Source organism: Delphinapterus leucas, chromosome 17, assembly GCF_059928025.1.
Source record: "Delphinapterus leucas isolate spDelLeu-1000000601 "Yukka" chromosome 17, BTC_Dleu_Yukka2, whole genome shotgun sequence".
Classification (NCBI taxonomy): domain Eukaryota; kingdom Metazoa; phylum Chordata; class Mammalia; order Artiodactyla; family Monodontidae; genus Delphinapterus; species Delphinapterus leucas.
Window position 1 is genome coordinate 9,086,018 of NC_143145.1, and position 23,080 is coordinate 9,109,097.

Genomic DNA, 23,080 nt, shown 5'->3' on the forward strand with positions numbered 1-23,080 from the left:
CTAGTTGTGGCACGCGGGGGCTACTCTTCGTTGCGGTGCGCGGGCTTCTCATTGCGGTGGCTTCTCTTGTTGTGGAGCACGGGCCCTAGAGCACGTGGACTTCAGTAGTTGTGGCTCGTGGGCTCAGTAGTTGTGGCCCGTGGGCTCTAGAGCACAGGCTCAGTAGTTGTGGCGCATGGGCTTAGTTGCTCCACGGCATGCAGGATCTTCCCTGACCAGGGCTTGAACCCGTGTCCCCTGCGTTGGCGGGTGGGTTCTTAACCACTGCACCACCAGGGACGTCCCGCATTTACTTCATATACAGTCAAAACTTTTAAAATTCACTCTTCCTCTCTACGAGTTTGATAGGGCTAACACTGTGCCTGAAGTGTAGGATGTGCTCCATAAATTTGCTGAATGTATAAATAAATGATTTAACGAAAGAGATATTGTACAATCATATTCCTTAGGAGGAAATTGAGCTCAAGCGTTTATGTAACTTACACCTAAGCCAAGGACAGAAATAGCCAAGATGAGGATTTCAGATATAGGTCTGTCTGACTGTATCAGACCATACAGGCTGAGTCCCAGCACAGCACAGGTGGTCGTCATGCCGTCCTTGTCCTCCAGGAGAAAAGAGTGAGGTCAGTTAATCTCGCAGACTCTTGATCCTGGCACTTGTTCTCTCTCGGCCAGGAACTCTTATCTCTTTGTTGCGCTTGCTCCTTCACTTCATCTGAGACTCTGCCAAATGTCACCTCCTGTAACAGACCCTCCTTGCCTCTCCGGCTGAGACAGACTCCAGAGTCAGACTATCAGACTTCAAAACCTGGCTGCTCTGCTTATTAGCTGTGTGATCTTGAGCAACTTCTGCAACCTCTCTGTGTCCTCATGTCCTCATACGTGGAAGGGGATAATAATAGCCCTAACCTCATAGGCTGCTTGGAATGACGCCTGTGATCCGGCAGAAGTAAATGCTCACTAGTGATTAGTTCTGCTCATTTGGTGTGTTATTCATCCACGAGATTTGGAAACATGGGAAAAGTAATCCTTTTAGGAAACCAACACAGAAAAATATATAGTTTCTCACTCTTCCATCAGTGTGTGAGTCTGCGTGTCCTCGGAGCACCAGCTGCAAGTGTTCTGGAATTGTGCTCATAGTTCTCCAGACATACTGGATCAGAGGAAACAAATAGATCCTTGAGCTCAGCAGAGCTAACTTTGCAAACCTGTCCAGATGAGAGTGAACCAGATCAATATATCAGGGTTATTTTAAAATCACAATGTTCTTCCTACAGCCCAGGAGTCAGTCCGATCATGACCCTACCTCCTGGTCCCTGCTTTATCCACCGTTTTCCTTCCTCAGTCCAGACAGTCCGTTAGGAACCACCAGCCCCCTGGCCCTCGGCTGCCTCATCACAGAAGTCGGACCAAGGGATTCCTAAGCCACTTCCTGTGTGTTGTGAGTTTGTGGCCACAGTAGCAGAATAGGTCCCGCATTGTTTTGCCACATTAGATAATGTGAATTACAGGCCACTTGGAAGATTTTTTTTTTTTTTTTTTTTTTGCGGTACGCGGGCCTCTCACTGTTGTGGCCTCTCCCGTTGTGGAGCACAGGCTCCGGACGCGCAGGCTCAGCGGCCATGGCTCACGGGCCCAGCCGCTCCGTGGCATGTGGAATCTTCCCAGACTGGGGCACAAACCCATGTCCCCTGCATCGGCAGGCGGACTCTCAATCACTGCGCCACCAGGGAAGCCTCTTGGAAGATTTTTTGACAGTATGATTTGGGCACATTGCCAAACCTTTGTGCCTCAGTTTTCTAATCTATATAATGGTTATATTAAGAATACCTACCTCTTAGGGCTATTGTAAGGATTAGGTGTGAATAGAGCCTTAACCTGGCAAATACTACATAAGGTTTGCTTTTATTATTACTGTCATTATCCTGATTGACACCCACATTTCTGGGTTTTCTGTGCCGAGGATCTTTTCCACATGCTGTAAGGCCAGCTTAGGAGTCAGATCAGCATAGGTTTGAATCTTAGCTTGGCAATGGTTTTCCCCTCCCTTCCTTCCTTCCTTCCTTCCTTCCTTCCTTCCTTCCTTCCTTCCTTCCTTTCCTTCCTTCTGTCCTTCCTTCCTTCCTTCCATAACCCAAACATTAAGAGCCCTGCTTTTCCTCAGGCCCTAGAGATTCCCAGGGAATTGGGACTCACAGTCTGATGGGGGAGGTGGATATGTCAACCAAAAAAGAACAATGTAGTGTGGAGGGTGCTGGTATGGGGATATTATAGACACAGGAGTACAGAGAAGGCGAGCAGAGGAAGGGAAATCTAAGTTCTACCTGGAACAACACATCAGGAGAGGATCCCTGAGGTGCTTTCCTTTGACTTGACTGTTAAGGGCTGAGTGGCTTTACACGGGGCTGAGGGAGGGATTAGGGCTCTAATTTTGTTCCTTCCCTCCTTCGTTCTTTCACCCTTCAAACTAATAAGCATTGAGTCCCTAGGCCTGTAATCTTTCCATGGGCCATCTATTTCTGTATGAGAAATCCCTAGAAACGCCAACTCATTAAAGGTCAGTAAAGAAGAGCATGCAGAGAAAAATGTGCAAAATGCCTAAATAAATGAGTCTTCATTTCTCTATAGAGGAATTTATATCGTAGCTAGAAACAAAGGATGTGAGTTCTCCTAGCTCTACCGTGAAGTACGAGGATGCTGACGACCACTCCATTTTCATTGTCATCTAATTCCCAATTAAGATCTCTCGTTTTAATGAAAAACAAACATAGGCGAGATAGCGACTTTCATTCATAGTTTTTTCTCAGAGAGAAAAGCAGGGCACCAAAGCCTCAAAGGTTTGGCACGTGGATGGTGACAGATTTTTATTCTCTCTGTGCTTTCTCTGCCTTTTTCAGGGTAGACCATGGTGCTGAAGGAGCCTCTAAAAGGGGACTGCTGGTCTTGTGTAGGCTCTACCTTTCCCATGTGTAAAGAGGGAAGGAAGAAAGAATGAAAAAGAGAAGGGACAAAATCAGGGCTTTAACTCCTGTAGGTGGGATTGGCTGCTCTGTGCCGGTTACCCAGTTTGTGCTCATTGAGCTGAACAAACAGAACAAGACAGATTGACCATTTCTTCAGAAGACTCTTCTGTTGGCTGCAGTGACACTGTACTCTTGGTTTATCCATCATCCACCCATCCATCATCCATCCGTCATCCGTCCATCTGTCCATCCATCCATCCACCTATTCAATGAATATTTATTAAGACCCTCCTGTGTACCAGAAGCCCTTTTAGGGAATATAGCTATGAATAAGAAAGATAAGGTCCCCAACTATTTATTTGACAGGATGCCTCTCAGTCTTCCTAAAAGTAACTTGTCCCAAGCTCAAATTTTGTTTTTCTGTTTTTTTAAAAAGACATATTTATAGCTTATTCAGGACACACATGTCCAACAAAGATGGCATAAGGAGGCAGAGAATATAGTCAGGTTGGTCCCAAGCAGAGTTGTTTACTAAGCACTGTTTGCCTCAGGTGTTTTTTAACCTCACCTATCGGGTTGTCTCCCTTCCAACCTCTCTCGATAATCACAGCTTCACTGACACCTCCTCCCCACGATCTCATCTTATTCTGTCTCCTGGATGGGAAGGGCAAGAATTGTATTTAAAAGTACCACTCCTAAGGTTCTCTTTGTATTTTGTTCATATGAACACTTTTATGAGTTTTTAATGTGCAAAAGTGGGCCCAAGAGCTGAGTGTGAGAGAAGAGACAAAAGACAGTTTAATTGAATTGGAAGTGAGAAGAATCGAGATTGGAACAGAGGAGGACTCAACCCTGGAGGGAGTATATAAGGAGGAGAAATGATGGGAAGGGAGAGGAGGATATACCGCAGGAAGGTATAACCACTGAGAAATTTTCCCAATGGAGAGAGTCTAAATGATTTTTTAATTTTAATTTTTTTAATTTTAAGTTTCTTAAAACAAATTTACATGGTTCATTAGTCAAAATAATATAGAGGCAAACAGTAAAACATCTTAGTACAACTTCCATCCCTGTCTACCCCATTCCACCCTCCTACCCCCCATAAATAATCTTTTTCAGTTTTTAGGTATCTTTCCAGTGTTTCTTTAGCACATACAAACCAAAATTTATTTATATTTTTATATTCCAAATTCCAAAAGTATTTTAAGAGTGATGTCTAATATTCAACTTCAGTTGTTTGAGTTGTGAGGCAAATCCTCACCATTTACTAAAATCTGCTTCACACCACAGTCTTGTATCAAGTGTGTGTGTGTGTGAAGACAAGGGACTGCCAAACTCAACTTCTGATTTCTTCTCCAAACCTGTTTTGCTCCTTTTGCTCAACTGAAAAAAACATGGCATCACTGTAAAGAAAAAATCGTGTCCCCACCCACCCACTTGTGTAGCCAGAAACCCGGGAGTGGTGCCTTACCTGCCTCTTGCCTTCATGGCCACCCAGAACCCATCAAGGAAGACTGTTGTGGTTCTGCTCCAGAATAAATGTCCAAGTGCTGGTCTCCTCCTTCCCACTGCAGTCACCCAAGTCCAAGCCACCAGCTTAGGAAACTTCAGTGGCATCTTCTTTGGTCTTTCATTTTTTCCTTGCTTTCTTCCAATCCATTCTCCATGGAGCAGCCACGGTGTTCCCTTTTTTGTTGCTTTTTTGTTTTTGTTTTTGTTTTTTTTTGCGGTACGCGGGCCTCTCACTGCTGTGGCCTCTCCCGTTGTGGAGCACAGGCTCCGGACGCGCAGGCTCAGCGGCCATGGCTCACGGGCCCAGCCGCTCTGCGGCATGTGGGATCTTCCCGGACCGGGGCAAGAACCCGCGTCCCCTGCATCGGCGTCCCCTGCATCGGCAGGCGGACTCCCAACTGCTGCGCCACCAGGGAAGCCCGGTGTTCCTGTTTTTACCGTGGTAACATACACATAACATTTGCTGTCGTAACCATTCTTAAATGTACATTTCTGTGCCGTTAAATATACTCCTATTGTTGTGCAACCAATCTCCTGAACTTCTTTGTCTTATAAAACTGAAAGTCTGCACCCATTATACACCAGCTCCCCGTTTCCTCCTCCCTCCAGCCCCTGCAAACCACCATTCAACTTCCTGTTTCTGTAGGTTTGACTACTTCAGACACCTCATAGGAGTGGAATCATACAGCATTTGTCTTTTTGCGACTGGCTTATTTCACTGAGCATGATATCCTCAAGGTTCATCCACGTTGTAGCACGTGTCAGAATTTCCTTCCCTTTTAAGGCTCCGTCGTACGTTTATACGCGTTTTGTTTATTCATTCATTCTTCCGTCCGCGGACATTTGGGTGGTCTCCGCCTTTTGGCTATTGTGAACAGTGCTGCTGTGAACATGTGAATTCTGTTTAAAAGCAAAGTTGATATCCTCTTCCCTTCTTAGAACTCTTTGGGTGTCTCCAGGTAGACCTAGAATAAAATAGAAATTCCTATTTTCCTCTTCCTATTTTCAAATTCTATTTCTAAAAATCCCTGACCGACCTGGCCTCTGATCCCATCTTGCCCTTTGTCCCCCATTCACGTATTTTTGGTCACGTATTTGCGCTCCCTTCAGTGGCACAAACCAGCCCTCACACCCTTTGCACCCACGTGCGAGTCTTCTGCCTGGAGAGCTCTCACTCCTTTTCTTTGAAGTCTTGCTTCTTCTTACTCTTCCAGTCTCAGCGTCCATGTCTGGAGCCACCGTTATCTTGAACCTGAACCACTGAAACTGGTTCTCTAATTCTTCCCATCCACCCGAGGCCTTCCCTGACCACCCTACCTAAGGTGACCGCATGATATTCTCTGTTACTGCGCTCTCTTTGTTTCCTGGTGTTGACTGAAAAAAAAGGCACAACCTAGAAGTTGAGAATTACTTTTTATTCGGCAGACTTTCTGAGGACTCAAGCCCTGGGTGCAGCCTCTCAGATTGCTCTGAGGGACCGTTCCAAAGAGCATCCAGGATATATAGGAGTTTCTGCCACAAAGACCGGGTGGTCAGAACATCGAAAGTTTACTGTTCATTAAAGAAAACCTGGCATCTCAGGTTAAGGAATTTAGCGCTTTTCTATGTATGGGAAGATGCAAAAGTCTGGGCTCATTGAAATCATTCCACTGATAGGCACCTCAGCTCTCTAGGGCCAGTATCTGGTACTTTCTCATCCTGAATCCCCTCAGAGTGCGCCTTGGGGGGCATCGTGTTTCTATCCTGAGTTCCCTCAGTGTTCACCTTTGGGGCAGCTGTAATGTGATGGCTTGATGGCTGCAACATCCTTTGTTTACTGATCTGACAGGCAACATTTTCTTCATTGACACTGGTCAGATTTCCAACAATACATATATCTGTTTGCCTATTGTGTGATTTCTTGACCTTATTGTAAGCTCACTGGAGGCTGTAAACCACGTCTGTTTTAGTCACAACTATTACCTTAGCAAGTTACTAAGAGCCTAGCATTTTCAAGATGTAGAACACATTTTTGTGGAATAAATACATAACATTAGCTCTATTTTACAGGTGAAAAAAAAAAAAAAAACGGAATCAGAAAGAGTTAACGCCTTACCCAAGTTAAAAAATATTACCTGCAGGGCAGTGATTTGAACCCAGTTCTCTTCTCCCAAAGGCAACACTCTTTCCACTCTACAGCACATCCTCCCTCAGCTGAAGTTGGGTTCGTTTTCTTAATCAGAAGGTCAAATATTATTATTCCTTCCTTCTTTCACTCAACATCATAACAGTGTTTTCAGTGCCTACTATGTGCCAGGCACTGTGTTAGATGCTGGATCATTAGACAAAGTACAGTTTCTGAACAAATAGCTTACGCTTTTGGTTTCTTATGCTCAGCTCCATTGACTTTTTGGGTGGGATAAGTTTTTGCTGTGGGGCCACCCTGTGTGCATTGTAGGAAGTTTAGCAGCATCCCTGGCCTTGACCCACTAGAAGCCAGTAGCACTCTCCAAGTGATGTCAATCAAGTGCGATTCCAGACATGCCACTGGGGGCAAAATGAGAGAGAGAGAGAGAGTCCCTCGAAAGTCAGAGATTTCATTATGGTGTCCAAGCGCCATGGTTGAGAAAAGTCTCTAAGAAAGCACAGTGAACGGATATCTAACTGGACCAAGAGTGGAAGTGTGCCTCGGGACTGATATTTGGACGAAGTTTCAGACAAAAAGTCGGTCTTTTGGATAAAAGAAGGGATGAAGGTTTTCCTAGATACAGGTCACCACTTGTGCCAAGGCTGGGAAGTGTGAAATCAGGGAACTGCGTGGAGCTTAACACAACTTAGAGTTCCCTGGGGCAGGAGCCCAGGGCAGGGGCTGAACAACTTTGCCAGGAAAGAACAGCCTTGACTTTACTTTTGCCATCCTTAGTTTCTATTTCCAGTTTTCCCAATTCGTGTTTGGAAATCATTTGTCTGCACTTAACAAATCAGGGACCCCGGCTTTCCAAGGGAATCTGATGTCAGCTTCAAGGAGAGCTTTTCTTGCGAGACCCGGCATAGCCTCCAAACACACGGCCTGAATCATGCACTAGAAATCCATACGGAGAAGGGCAGAGATGGGTTTTGAGTTTCAAGGATGAACTTTGCCTTGCGTTTGATTATCCTTTGGGGTCTTGGATTTCAGGCGACACAATTAAGAAGTAAGCTGATCACCCACTTTGCTGGAGAAAGAATTCCGTTAAGCCTCTTAGGCTCAATGGCCATAATTCAGAGCCGAGATTCCTGACTTGTGCCCGACACATCTGGATTCCTAATGCTGTCAGAATCCATCTCTCATAAAACGGTCTCTGTGACCAGTGGGGTATTAAGTGAACATAGCCAAAGCAATTCAGACTGTTAGAAGTTGCAGTGAAACATTTAAATGCCAAACAAGCGAATCCTAAATCCCAACAGAGATAGAACCAAGAGAGTTCTTTCATTATCTGATAGTCAGCAGTTATCCTGAGATTTCAAATCAGGACAAAGTGGCTGCCATTACTTTTTTTACTTTTGTCTTGCTTAGTTTAAAATTAAGCTCCTCATACACTTATCTCCTGCCCAGGTCAAGTTCTGTGACAGTGGTGAGTGTTTGAGACTAGCATTGAGAAGAAGTACTGTAAAATAATACATAAATCCTGAGAACTCATCTCAGTTCATTAAAAAAAAAAAAAAAAACACTTTTTTGTGGCTCAGGAAATTTTATCCATCCTTTTCACACATGTCGTTAGCTTTCTACTGCTTCTGTAGGAAGAGGATTATTTACCGAGATAATGGTGACAGCCAGCATTTATTGAAAGCTTCTCACATCCGCATCCCAGACAGTCAGCTAAGCACTTTACACGTATTCCCTCACTTAACCCTTCCACAGCCACATGTAACATGGGTTGGCCCTCATCATTGTGCCCGTGAAGGAGCTGAGGACCAGATGGCATGAGTTCTGTGTCCTAGGTCACATGTTTTTTAGGACGTTTCCCCTCAGGCCAGTTTTGCCCCGAAGTCCTGACCATCAGGCTGTGCTGAGCAAGGCTGTGGGGTGGGTTCAGAGATAAACAGGCAGAGTCCTTTCTTTGCCAGGACTACACAGTCGAGTGGGGCGGGCGGGTGTGGGAATGTACAGCCTCTACCCTGTGTACCAAACACAGAGACGGAGAAAAACACAGCCTGTCTTTGGAACAGATGGGGAGAACTTAGTTTCCAAGAGGGGACCCTTGGGCAGTTTTAAAGGGCAGATGGGAATGAGGTCAACTGAGAAGGCAAGGAAGGGCATGGCTGAGTGCACCAAGGCATGCAGGAGGGGACTTGGGGATGGGCAAGGGGCTTGGTACTGATGGGATGATGGATCTGCTTGGCGGTATAGCAAGACAGGTAGGCAGGGGCCAGGAAGCAGAGGGCCTGAGAAGTGACTGACCTAAAGTCCCCTTTTCCCTTAGCTCATGGCTAGGAAAGCCTTCTCTGTGTGTTCAGTTGACATCCTGCCTTGTTTAGTATTTTTAGCCCCTGGACCCTGATTTATTCTCATTAGTCATTTACCTAGTACTGGTCAGGAAACCACTCTGAAAACTTTGACCAGCTCAGGAAAGATGGAGTCATCTGAGTACTGGCATTTCTCTGAATCTGCTCTGGGCATGTACATGTGTTCATGTAACAATGCCGGGCGAGAGAGAACAGTCCAGAAGGAGTCGGGTGTCACAATTACTCATCCACTTGTTCGTTCATTCATTAATCAAATACTTCTTAGTGGCTTCTCTATGCCAGGCTGAAGACAAGAAGCATTACAGACATTATCATATGTAATGCTCCCCAAATCTCTCCTAAGCAAAGTGTTGTTAGGCCCACCTAACCGATGAGGACCCGGTGCTCAGAGAGCGTAAGGCACCTGCTCGGCACGAGGTGCTCCCACCTCTGCAGCTCCAACGGCAGGACCTCCTCACCACCCCAGGCCCCAGAGGTGGCAGCGGCTTCTGGTGCGAAGCACCAGTCGCAGACTCTAGAAATACTCAGTTATCTCAGGCTGACGCAAAGCTGACTTGACCACCCATAGTCATATTCGTTCGTTCACTCATTTCTCCCACAAGTCCGTGCACACCTGCTGGGTGCCAAGCCCCGTGTGGGTGATGGAGAGAACGCAGCTGAGCTGAGTGTACTGATGTGTGAAACAAGCACTATGGGTCTCTCTGGTCTGTACCACACAAAAGGACTTCCCTCCTGTGCCCACTCAGGTGAGGGGCAGAGGCTAAGAAACAGAGGGAGAAATGACTATTTATAGAGCACCTACTGTATCCCAGGCTCCATGCCAAATCCTTGACAGGCATGATCCCACTGCAACCAAGTGAAGTGGGACGTGCTGATCCCTATTTTAAAGATGAGGTAACTGAGTCTGGTTAAGGTCACAGGTTTGCCCGAGGACACCTAGATGGCTTCTGCACCAGGGCAACTTTCTGTTGGACTCATTAACTGGTTTTTGTGCCAAGAAGACTTTTGGCAGTACAATGAAGTCCAGGGACCCTTTCTCAGAATAACAACTTTGAATCCATAAATAAAAGGCAGACAGTTACAAAAGAAACTGATAATGTTGAAATGTAATGACCAAAATACTTAAACTTTTGAGATGCGGTCGTATACGTGCTTCTTTGTGTTGAATCTAATGGCATGATGTAGTGGCAGGTTGAATACTACCATAATTTCAAAGCAGTGACGAGCATGGCAATACCTGGAGATAACAGGATATAAAATGACCTGTGATTTCTGTTGTGGAAAGTCACAGGACATGGCTGGGGCATTGAGGATATTACTGGGGTTTATTCATACATTCATAATTGAAAGACATGCTAATTTTCAGTTTGAGATTAGTGAATTAAAATCTAATTAGTAAACTAAAAATGCAGTGTTTTTCCCATTCAAGCTCATGGACCTCCCCCAAAGTTCTGTCCATGGCGGGGTGTCTGTGGACACCAGGTTAGGGTACTTGCTTTATGTCATTCAGTTCTGTTCAAGGAACACTTGATAACTCTTTGCCTCTGTGAGTCACTATCTGGGCACCACGGAGCGGTACAAGGGAAGTTATTGATGCAGAGGAGATGGGAGCGGAGGAGGAATGAAGCTTTGCTGCCTGCTGCTACAGGCTGGCATTTTATATCCTGGATCTCGTTTAAGCTGCACTTAAGCATATGAAGAAACTGAAACTCAGAGAAATGCGCCTGAGGTGTAATAGCTAGTCGGTTGCCGAGCTAGGATCTGAACCAAGCCCTGTCCCATTCCAAGCCGCTCAATCAGATTGAGCACTGGAGGCGCGAGTCCCACTCCCGCGTGGAAGAGGATGTGTGCGTCTTTATGGAGAGGGACGGGAAGTTACGAAAGCCTGCACTCAAGGAGGAAAATTGTTCACTTTTGCTTATTTTGTAGCCAAAAGCTGGGTCTCTTGGATCGGGTTCGCCTTTCTAATCCTCGTGGTAGCAATACTAAAGGAAAGCTATTTACCCCTCTGAATGTAGATGCCATAGAAGAAAGTCCTTCTAAAGAACCAAAGCCTGTTGGCTCAAACAATAAAGAGCGTTTCCGCACCGCCTTCCGCATGAAAGCATACGCTTTCTGGCAGAGCTCTGAAGGTAACGCCCTTCCTCTTCCTCACCCTGTCTCCTCCCTGTCACCTCCTCCCACCCTCTTCCTCTCCTCCCTCCCTCCCTCCCTCCCTTCCCTGTGGAAGAACCCTGCAGTCTACAAAGTAGCCCTTTCCTACTGCCCTGCATTAGCGTCTCACTTGTCTTACCCTCAGCCCCCGGGCTGTGATAGGTCCCTGCACTCACTCCAGGAGCAGAGGGCCCACGTTAGCTGTTCTCCTGGGCCAGGGTCACCACATGTGTCTGCACATCCCCTGCAGGGAGCCTTGGGACATACCGCCATGGATCCTAGGGGTGGCCCTGATGAGTGCATTGCCATGGAGGTCACCGTGAAGGATGGAGAGGGGCCGGGTGCAGAGTGATCTGGACACCTGGGGAACTCAGCACCCCCAGGGGTGGGAAGAGGTGTTGGAGAAGTGCCCCATGGGGGCTGTAGGAGCAATACATCTGTGTGCCTCTTTCACTTACGAAAAGGGAGGATGAGTAGGGCTCAGAAAGTGACCACCCCCCAAGCCAAGGTCACAAGGATAATGACTGACAGAGCAAGAATCCAAACCCGGGTCTGTCTGATAAACACCCACGTGTGTCCCTTTGCTGCCTCCAAAGGGCCACTCCGGAACCCTGGGATTCACATCACCTCCATCCTAGCCTTCTCCCCCAGCAACAGTCCTGACCTACAGGCACCTCTGACTCAGACACCTGGATAACGGAAGGGAGATGAGGAGAGGGTCTGAATGACGGAATGATGTCACAGCTGGAGAACGCATCGGGGTTTCTGAAATGGGAACGGAGATTCAGGAGGTTGAGTTTGGATAGCTCTGACCGAACCAGGTCCCCGAGCCTTTCCAAGTACTGCGGCCTGCCATTGATATGTGTCTCCTTCCCTCCCAGAGGCCGGGACGGCCGACCCCATAGCGGAGGACAGGGGCTACGGGAATGACTTCCTCATCGAAGACATGATCCCCACCCTGAAGGCCGCCATCCGAGCCGTCAGGTAACGCCCCCTCCTCCCTACCTGTGGGCTCCCGAGGCCCCAGCTCAGCTCCCACAGGATGCGGTTTTGTAAAGTGCTCTTGGGCTTTGGGAAGGTGGGCAGAAGATCCCTCAAGTAACCCCTGAGTCAAGTCCAGAGACTATGTCAATTCTAAGGGAGCGGCTACATTAGCAGGTCATCCTGGGAGACCCTTGCTCTCCGTTTTATAAAAATGCTTCCACAGGCCCCTGACAGTGTTTCCGACTGTCACCCTCTTGTCTGGCTTCGGCCACCATTTATTTTAAAGGATGTTGGGGAGGCAGGGGTGTATTGACATGGAGTTTTCTTTTATAGGCTTCTTCCTCAAAATAGCTTTTCTTCCGTCTGTCTTCATCCATCTAGTTCTTTTTTAATTAGCATTTTCAACAAGATAATCACGGATAGGATTTTTTTGTCTGCTTCAGACAAGACTGTAATTCACCCTGGCTATTTCTGTTTTGTTTTGAATTCCACAAGAAAATAAAAATATGCTACTACTTCAAGGAAACTTTGACCAGGATATGGGCTTATAAGCACTCCGCGATAGTGGCAGTGAATTCTAGAAACTAAGAGTCTCTGAGAACTAGTCGTGATATTTTCAGAGGATTCCCAGTCCAGTAGATCAGGGAGCACAATAGTTTATAATATGTGACCCTCAGCAAAGCCTGGTTCCTCGTGATCCCATCCTGTATAATGTCCCAGAAATGAGGCTGGATAAAAACACAACTACCTGGATTCATAACTGGTTGAATGGTCTTATTCAAAGAAAACCAATGAATGAATCTGTGTCAAGCTCGAGGGAGGTCTCTGCCGGGATGCTTCACGGTCTGGCTTTTGCCCCATCCTTTTTAGCATTGTCATTGATGCCTTAGTTCAGGGGTTGGCAAACTTTTTCTGTAAAGAGCCAGGTAGTAAATATGTCAGGATTTATGATCCATAGGTCTCCGCTGTATTCAACTTTGATTTTGTAGTGCAAAAGCAACTGTAAACAGTCTATAAATGAATGACTGGGACTGTGTTCCAACATAACTTTACTTTCAAAAACAGGCAGTGGGCCAGATTTGGCCTGCAAGCCATAGTTCCTGATACCTACCTTAGATGGAGCTACGTAAAGGGCAGGCTTAGAAAATGACGTAAAATTGGAAAGGATGGCGAGTTGGATATACAGTCAATAGGCAAAAATAGTGTTTAGGGGCTGACGCCATGGGCTATGACGAACAAAATGAGCCTTGAATGCACCATAAAAAAGACCTGTACGTGGGACTTCCCTGGTGGTCCAGTGGTAAAGAATCCTCCTTACAGTGCAGGGGACTCAGGTTCGATCCCTGGTCAGGGAACTAAGATCCCACATGCTACTGAGCTCGAGCGAGAAGAGAAAAGAAAGAGAAAACCCGAACACCACAACTAGAGAGAAACCCGAATGCCACAACTAGAAGAGAAGAGAAAACCCGAATGCCACAACTAGAGAGAAACCTGTTGCCACAACGAAAGATCCCTCATGCCTCAACAAAGATCCTGCGTGCCACAACTAAGACCCGATGCAGCCAAAAAATAAAAGACCTGTACAAGAATGAGATGGGAGGACCTGGGAAGCTGTGTTTCCTACCTGGCCTATGATTAAAGGTTTTAATTGACACTATGTTCAGCAAGAGTTGAGCTCGTGATGGGAATTTCAAGGAGCATTAATCACCTAGGATGACTTTATTGGTTCCCAGGAAGATGGAGGTGAGGGTTCAGCATCTCCAAGTTCTGGGTGCCCCACTTAATTGAGAACCTGAGAAAACTCGGGGAACAGAAGCTAGCTTTTCTCTTCCAGGAGCTCATAAGCCAAAAGACTAAGGAGGCTATTGAGGAAGAGAGATGTCAGCTGTCCTCAAATAGAAAGCAGTGTGACACAGGATTAGGACCGTGAGCCTTGTCCGCGTACAAACCTGGGTTTGAAGGAAACTCTGACGTTATGAGCTAGATGGCCCTGGGAAGATGCTGAAGCTCTCTCGGCCACAGTTGCAGCACCTGTGAATTGATCTATTAGCAAATTGTTTAAAATGCGCTTAGCTCAGTGTCTGGCATGTAATGAATGTGAAATAAATGTTAGCTCTTATTGTTACTATGAATTTATTATTCAAATGAGTAAAAGGAGGTAGTCATGAAGGAGAGACGCTAGCTAGCCTCATTCAGTGTGTTTCCAAGAGGTAGAACCAGGACCAAGAGTTGAAACTTCTCATCAAGTTGTTTCTCTTTGGATCTTTTATCCTCCCCCGCCCCAGAGTTTGCTCATCTTGTATCATAATTTCCTTTACTCTCCACTCTTGATGTACAAATGTCTCTACTTTGCCTTGCAGAATTCTACAATTCCGTCTCTATAAAAAAAAATTCAAGGAGACTTTGAGGCCTTATGACGTGAAGGATGTGATTGAGCAGTATTCCGCCGGACATCTTGACATGCTTTCCAGGATAAAGTACCTTCAGACGAGGTAAGACACCACACCTGGAAGGATGGTGCTCTCCTGACTGCTAAGGAATCAGAGCCAGGTAGACCTTAGCGCTGAGGGTGAAAGGCATTCAGTAATCCACAGTGCAGGGGAGAGATTTTAAGAACAAACATATTCATCAAACATGGATGTCAAAGCCAACCAACACCAGATCAGACAGGCTGGGAAGAATTTCTATGACATTGACACGGCCAAGATCAACACCCTGATTAGGCCTCAGGGAGAAAAAAGGCATCTGTGCTACTGGCCCCTGACTGTGCTGCTTTGGATTTTGCCAACAAAATTGGGGTTACCTGAAATGAGTCCAGTTGACTAATTCTGAATATAAAATTTCACCCAATTAAAAGTTCATCAGGTGTTATTTATACTAGTGAAAATACGGAAACAGCATTGATTCCCAGTTCCCAGTAATTGCCTCCATTTTTGTTAAGCACTGGTGCTCTACATTTATGTCTCTAATCCCTTATAACCCCCTAATTATTGCATTATAGCTGTCATTTTATCAGCGATGAAACTGAAGCTCATAGGACAATGGATTTGCCCAAAACTACCCAGCTAGTAGGTGGCAGAGCTGGAAGTCAAACCAGATCCAACTGGTTATACAAAACTCCCATTCTCTGTAACATACCACACTGCCTCAATTCTATAAATAGTGATTAAGAAAATAATGGTACCTGCTCTCATTAAAAAGTTATGCAGCCATCAAATGACATGTTAAAAATGTATATAGTGACATAAAAATTTATGTGATTAGTGAATATATATATACATAATATGATTACTTATAGTACACTTAGATGCTTACGTGGACATACATATGTTACATTTATAGATAGTCTACCTAGATCTTGTGATGATATTAACTGTGTTATTTATATACTATGATTACAGAAATGTACACACATAACGTTTATTCAGAAATATACACAACACATACACACTCTCCCTTACAGGAGCCTAAAGAAAAGAAATAAGACTTCCCCCAAGGGGTTACCATAGCTCTACTGATGTGATGAGTCCATGTGTGATTTTTTTTCTACTTTTTAAATTTATCAAATCTTCAATGAATTGTAAAAATATCCTTTTAAAAAGAAAATCATTTAAAACAACTAAAGGACACTTTGATGTCAAGTCATAGAACTGACATCAGGAAGCCAAAGCCCTGAGGCTCATTCTCAGACCTGTGTGAGATTTCAAGTTGACATGAGTCAGGTCCTCTCTGGACCTCAGTTTTCTCATCTGAAATATTTCACCATTGGGTTGTCCTGCAGAGTTAATAGGACCATCATGTTGAATGAGTTGACCATTAATGATGCTGCTGGGTTGGAAGAATGCTTATTTGTGACCTTCCTTTATCCATAAATGGAATACCAACTGTGACGGCCCAGCACAGTGGTGGGCACACAATCGGCGCTCAATACCTGCCGAGCAAAAGGATGCGTGAACGAGTTCTGAGCCTAACATGCAGTTATTTATGCAATATGTCTCTCTGAGAGATGGAAGGAGGGAACATGATGTCTAGGACATACCGGCCTCCAAAAATATCAGCCCATCTTAATGTGCATTGAGTGGACCTTTGCACAGTCATCACGCTTGGTATTTATCAGGCACATGAGTTTCTGAGTCTTAGCGGGAGGCTGACTGCCGAAGTGGGCTAATCACATACCCCCAGCCATGCTGATACTGCAGGAGGCCGGAGAGAAAGGAAGGGTGATTTAGTACATGGTGGGGCCACCGGAGGAGCGGTTGGGTTTGCAGAGAGAGTAAGGCATGGCTTCTTCTGGGTGCATGGTCTTAGCGGTCCTAGGCCTGTGATAAGCCTTCAAGGCTGCTCCCACACCCTGCCCCTGCCCTAGCCCTGCAACTTGATGAGGGGAGGGGGTGGGGGGGGCGTTTGTCTCCTGTTGTGCTCAGGGTGGCGCAGATAGGGAGCTAGTGGCTTGAGCAGAAATGGAATCAAGGTGTGGGAGCCAGTGTTGGATCATCCCTCTAATGGTCGGAGAAGCCTGCAAAGCAGCAGAGAAAAGAGAGCACAGCTGAAAACAGAGGCTAGGGTTTAGGAAGAAAAACTCCCTAACTAGATGTTTTGGGTGGAATAAATGAGCCGGAAGACCACATAGGCTGTAGCACACATGACATTTCCTGTAAGAAATAACAAGACACAACTGTCACCCTGTCTCAGTGGTTTGGCTGCCTCTCTCCCCTGGGATAGAGAGATGCTCCCGGTACCCCTGGACCGAAAAAAGATAATGATACTTTGAGATTATAAATTCTTACTCTCTTTCTGTCCCTCTGTCTCTGTCTCTGTCTGTCTCTCTCTCTCTCTCGTCACCTCTTCCTTTCCCTTTCCCCCTTCCGCTCTCTTGTTTCTCTTCTCCTTTATATTCCAAACCCACAGCTGACTACAGAAGGAAGAGAATGAATTGCTTTCTTCTCTTTTCATGTAAAGCTGTTTTTAATTTAATCCCCTCTCTTTGTGTGCTCTCTTTCAGAATAGATATGATTTTCACCCCTGGACCTCCGTCTACTCCAAAACATAAGAAGTCTCAGAAAGCATTCACCTACCCATCCCAGCAATCTCCCAGGTGGGGCCTATGGTCATGGGCTGACAGGCTGTGTGGTGCCAAAGCCCACAGAGCATTCCCCAAATCTCAGCTGGGTTCCTTCACGGTGGGGTGACGTTGCCATTCCCCTAAACCAGATGAAGAGAAAGAGTTTGAAGCCTATTCCGGCCTGTGGCCATTTGAGAGGTTTCTGTACAAAAGACTTGCAGCCCCTCCACCCAGACCCTGTAGGTGACACTGCTTTTTATGGCTATTAAATATGAAACTAATGGTTTCCTAGTTATAAAATAAGAGGAGACTTATGAGCTTTATTGGAACTGAAAGAATATGTCATGTTGGCAGAGCCCAAGGCACTCCTGGTCAGCTATCTTGGCTTTTCCTGCATCATCACCCACAGAGCCCAAGAAGGAAATCAGATGTCAGGTCCCTGATAACATGGTAACAGGTAGAGCTGTGTCCTTCAACAGAGCAGCTCCGCTGTCCCTCAAAAAATGTTTGAGAATTGTCCTTTGTTAGGTCCTCATGAACAAGGAGCCGTCCTTTATAAAGAACAGCAGTCCCCAACCTTTTTGGCACCAGGGACCAGTTTCATGGAAGACAACTTTTCCACGGACTGGGGGTTGGGGGGGGGGGATGGTTTCGGGACGATTCAAACACATTACATTTATTGTGCACTTTATTTCTATTATTATTACATTGTAATATATAATGAAATAATTATACAACTCACTGTAAGACTGACAGGAGACGGAGCTCAGGCGGTAATGCGAGCGACGGGGAGCGGCTGTAAATACAGGTGAAGCTTCGCTTGCTTGCCCACCGCTCACCTCCTGCTGTGCGGCCCGGTTCCTAACAGTAGCGGTCCGTGGCCCGGGCGTTGGGGATGCCTGCTTTAGAAAGTCCACTGTAAAAGAAGTGTACACTTCTTTATTCCCAAATGTCTTCAAGGCAGGTAACATGAGTGAAGGGAGGCAGGCATAAGAAATGTTATGCACCTTATCATAATAAGGCTCCTTATTATTAAAGAAGGGCGAACATAAGGAGGATAATATACAGCATCTAATCTTTGGCCTCAATCCTGGGGATAGAATAGCAAGGGGTGAACGTGCCCCATCCCAAGGAGGTAATTGTTACTTTGTTCTGCTGTTGCTAATTTTACCAATGAAGATCCTCTGTTTCCAGAGAGTCTGATTTCTCAAGAAAAGCTGCATATCCAGATTTGACGTACAATTCCCCATTTCTGAGATGGCTTAAATGTTTAGAACCCTGTGCAGGCCAACGAGAACACTGGTGGGCTTGGATTCAGCACACAGGCCACCAGTGTTTGACATCTGCTTTAATTCAAGATTGCTCAGCCCAAGACAGGCCAGGGTCTTAGCAGGAGTCAGTAGCCTAGAGAGAAAAACCAACTGCCTAGAAAGTGCCAGACATGAATGGTTTCAAGCAATAGCTAGGTGCCCTGAAAGGTCTCTTCTACATAGAGCAATACTGAAACTAACTGGAATTTAGGCAGATATGAACTGTGCCTGGCCAAGGAGCAAATGCAGCACACGTCTCCATCCTGTTACCTACGAATAGCATCTTTTGCATCATTTTCCAGATTTCACATCTGTTTCCCAGTCTTAACTAAATGAAACAGATGAAATATTGGAATATTGGTCCCCACTGTGTAGAATTTCAGAGATGAGACAACCCCTCCCCCACTCCATCCTCAACCAGTCGTCTGAGACGGAAAGGCCAAGGAACGTAATTTAAAGGAATCAAACACTCTGGGCACAGTTACTAACCTTGACACAAAGCTTCCTAAGAGCAGCTTAATATTCAGCTTCAGGACTTCCCTGGCGGTCCACTGGTTAAACTTCACACTTTCCTGCAGTAAACACGGTAAGCATGAGATGTCCCTGTTGAAGACAGGAAAATGCTGGCCTTTCCTGATGCCCATTTGCCTCCAGAGTTGCGTGGCCTCTTCCAGACCACGTCAGCCTGAACACGAGAAGGATAGTTCCAGGGGCCACAGCCCACCTAGCTGAAATGACCTTCCAAGGCAAAAGTAGCTATCACGATCTTACAGCAATATGGGCTCTTTCCTAGGAATGAACCGTATGTGGCCAGACCATCCACATCCGAAACTGAAGACCAGAGCATGATGGGGAAGTTTGTGAAAGTCGAAAGGCAGGTAGGTCCTTCCTTTCTCTCACCAAAAAACAAGTATATGAAATTTACTTTCAAATGTCATTTTTTTCATAGGGAGATGACATACTTGAGAATCTACCATTCATAAAAGGATCTGGAAATGAAATCGCCGATTCAGCACTTTACTGGTTGGGTGGTCACATGCAAGTGAATAAATTGTTCTGAGTCTTAGTTTCCTCGTATGTAGAACAGGGATTTTAATACCTCATAAGGTTGCCATGAGGACTAAATCAACTGATACCTGTAAATTATCTACAGTAGTAGCTGGCACACAGACAGTAAACACTCAACAAATGGTGGCTACTGTTACCATGAACTTCATGGTGGTGAAGGAATGTTGGTGACCTTCTCCACATTTATTCGTAATTCTCCCCCTTCCCTGAAAGTTTGGGTCATTGTGTGGCCGGTGTGAAGGGGCCTGGAGGAGGGCAGGCTGTGGGTGGGGTTCATTCAGGGCAGAAAGAAACCTATTCAGTGACAGCACCCTAGGTAGCCCACCTCTCCTCTCTGCAGTAAAGCAGCTTATATTTCAGGATCGTTTGCCCAACTTTACACTAGATAAATAGCACTGTCAGTTTCCCTTAGGATTCCTATCAATCCTTTTATTTTATTCAGAACCTAAAATTGGACCTGTGCAGAAGAAGCAAGAGAAAATTTGAATGATTATTCTTTTTTGGTATATCAGGAATATCCTTTTCCATTTAAAATTTTTAATTTCTCATCTCAGCTCTTCCACTTACCTGCTCTGTGATGTTTGATGAGTTACTTCATCTCTCTGTGCCTCTATTTCCTCACCTGGAAAATAGAGAGAATAATAGTATCCACCTCATAGGGCTGTTACGAAAATTAAATAAGTTAATATCTTTAAAGTGCATACTAACTGCTAGAGAAGTATTAGTTATTGTTAAGGCTTGGGTACCAACCCAGCCATGACCTAGTTCTACGCTTTGTGTCTTCATCTGTAAGAGAGGATGGTAGACCTGCCTGCAGTGCTTCCTGGTGAGTTATGAACTGTCAGGGAAAGAACATGCCATGCACACATGAATGCACACTTGTGTCTGTGCACTCAAAGATTTTGATACGTTCTCAATTGTGTGGGTAGGAACAGATGGATGCAGCTTATCTCAGTGTATCTTCCCCTGGCCTCCAAGACCCCTAGGCAGGGTCTCCAGTTCTGAGAGGCTCAATTCTTGCTAACCACTGCCCTTGTATCTTTGGGGCTTACATCACCAGGTAGGGGAAATGTACACAAACAGTCTAGATGCTTCTGTAAGGGGATGTTTGCAAATCAAGATCTCCCGCTCCTAGACCCAAACGCAGCAGCAAGGCCACCTCCTCCTCGGGTAAAACTTGTCCTCCACCCATCTCTCTGCTTCCGGCTTTCTGGAAAGTCCTTGCCCTGTGTTTTTTTTTTTTTTTTTTAGATTAGCACTAATCCATGCGCAAGGCTCAAAATTAAGAGGCACAAAATAATTAGCTGTTATGATAATTACGACTTGCAAGAACCCTCTTCCTTTCTGAAAAGTAAACGCTATAGTTTTTCCTCCCGACCAGTAAAACTACCCGCAGGTCCGGAGAAAGCAGCGATTCACGGTTCCTTGTATTTTCCAGGTTCGCGACATGGGGAAGAAACTGGATTTCCTGGTGGATATGCATATGCAGCACATGGAGCGGCTGCAGGTGCACGTCACCGACTTCCGCCCGACCCAGGGGACCTCTTCGCCAGCTGAGGTGGAGAAGCGAGAGGACCACAGGGAAGCGGATTTGAAAACCATCATGTGTAACGACTCTGAGACCGGCGCCCCCAGCGCTCCCTACAGCGTCCACCAGGTGCCCATTGACAAGGCCGGCCCCTACGGGGTTTTTGCCTACGACCCCGTGAACCTGTCCCGAGGGGCACCCAGTTCTGGAAAGGTTCACGCCGCCCTTTCCTCCTCGGCGACCACCTATGCGGAAAGGCCCACCGTCCTGCCTATCTTGACTCTTCTCGACTCCCGAGGGAGCTACCACTGCCAGGCTGAACTGCACAGTCCCTGCTCGGACCGGGTCTCCCCCCAGCAGAGACGCAGCATCACCCGGGACAGTGACACACCCCTGTCCCTGATGTCCATCAACCACGAGGAGCTGGAACGCTCTCCAAGTGGCTTCAGCATCTCCCAAGACAGAGACGATTTTGTGTTTGGCCCGAGCGGGGGGTCAAGCTGGATGAGGGAGAAACGGTACCTCGCCGAGGGTGAGACAGACACGGACACAGACCCCTTCACGCCCAGTGGCTCCATGCCTTTGTCATCCACGGGGGATGGTATTTCTGATGCGATATGGACCCCTTCCAACAAGCCCACTTAAAAGGGGTTGTGGGCTGGCTCCTCCTTGTAATGTAGACAGACTTTGTATAGCTCACTTGCTCTCACACCCGCCATGTACCTGTGAGATCCCCAGTGGCTGCATCAAACGCGTGCATGTGCGTGGTAGCCCCACCTGGGCTGGGGCTTCTCATGGCCTTTTTCTTCTCCAGGTGACCACAGTGAAGCCGCTTCCTTTCGAGCATGGTTTGCATGACTTTACACTATATAAATGGTACCGCTAACCTCCTTAGGATACACATTTATCCGCTCTTCTTACTTTGAATCATGCCTGGACCAGTACAGGGAGAAATGACTGAGGAGCCGTGCTATGTGTCTGTGTGGTCGTCTGGTTTGGGTTTTGGTTGGGTGAGCAGAGAAGGTCGTTTACGTTGTTTCTAGCGTCACTGCCCCTTTATGTAAAACAGTCCAACAATTAACCGTTTTCTAAAGCAAGCAAATAATTCTCTCAACAAAAATACATTGCGTACCAGTGACGTTGCCTCCTGAGCTAAAAACGTGAGGGCAGGAACGAGATAGTCATCACATCTTCAAAACCAAGAATTTAAAACATTATTTTATTAAGGAAAGCCTGGGAAAACCTTCCAGAAGCTCTCAAAGGGACCTCACTAAGTCTGTCATCGTCAACTATCACGCCCCGGTTTCCTCATCTATGAAGGGTGGTGGCAGGTGTAACGTGTCGGATGAGTTGTGACTAGGCAGGGAGAACACACATACACACACACACACACACACACACACACACACACACACACGCACGTTAAGATCGCTCCCAAATTACGTAGCCAAAGATAACAGACTTTATCAGCAGCGGGGTGCCCCTCGGGGCAGGAGCTCAGTGCCTTCAAAATGAGGTTCCAATTCACATTCTTCCCCGAGATACTTGTATAAAATATCCATCTCAAATAGGAACTAGAGTCAAGAGGGCGCACAGAATTATCCAGTCCACATCCTTCCTTGTAAAAATGAGAAAGCTTAGGCCCAGGTAAAGACATATGTCCAGGGCCACTCCATTGTTCCCCAGAGACCTGAGACTCAAAGCCCGGTCAGCTGACTCACTCCAGGCCCTGGTCCCTCCTGCCACGCCACTCTGCAGTTTACACAACAGGACCGAGATGCCTGTACTCTGTTGTGTGGAAAGCATTCGTGACACTGTTTACCCAGCGGGAGGAGGATGTCTGCTTTTATTGCAAAACATGTTTGCCGGATGCTTTGCATTTTGGATCCAGAACAAAGTAGTAATACAAGTGAGCTACAACATTCATTAATATGCAACTAGACAAAATTTCCACAACCATCCATTTTTCCTCCTCTAGGTTTTTTTTTTTTTTTTTTTTGCGGTACGTGGGCCT

The 23,080-nt window shown here is 46.2% G+C and overlaps 2 protein-coding genes across 4 annotated transcripts in view; one reads left to right on the forward strand and one right to left on the reverse strand.

Annotated features, from left to right (window-relative positions):
- Positions 1 to 22,241, forward strand: part of KCNQ3 (potassium voltage-gated channel subfamily Q member 3) — a 64,640-nt gene extending 42,399 nt beyond the window's left edge. Inside the window, exons 12-17 of the mRNA XM_089899198.1 lie at positions 10,890 to 11,092; positions 11,996 to 12,098; positions 14,459 to 14,590; positions 17,101 to 17,193; positions 19,264 to 19,348; positions 20,977 to 22,241. Coding sequence (XP_089755324.1) covers positions 10,890 to 11,092; positions 11,996 to 12,098; positions 14,459 to 14,590; positions 17,101 to 17,193; positions 19,264 to 19,348; positions 20,977 to 21,711 — 1,351 coding nt within the window. The 3' untranslated portion in view covers positions 21,712 to 22,241. The remainder of the gene's footprint in view (positions 1 to 10,889; positions 11,093 to 11,995; positions 12,099 to 14,458; positions 14,591 to 17,100; positions 17,194 to 19,263; positions 19,349 to 20,976) is intronic.
- EFR3A (EFR3 homolog A) overlaps positions 17,811 to 23,080 on the reverse strand; it is a 188,040-nt gene continuing 182,770 nt past the window's right edge. The window contains exons 28-30 of one of the 3 annotated variants that reach the window (XR_002642014.2): positions 20,106 to 20,160; positions 18,960 to 19,042; positions 17,811 to 18,076 (exon numbers count right to left, since the gene is read on the reverse strand). The gene's annotated coding sequence lies outside the window, so the exon portion shown is untranslated. Of the gene's footprint in view, positions 18,077 to 18,959; positions 19,074 to 20,105; positions 20,161 to 23,080 lie in introns of all 3 variants that reach the window. The other 2 variants (XR_016388280.1, XR_016388282.1) reach the window with 2 other exon arrangements.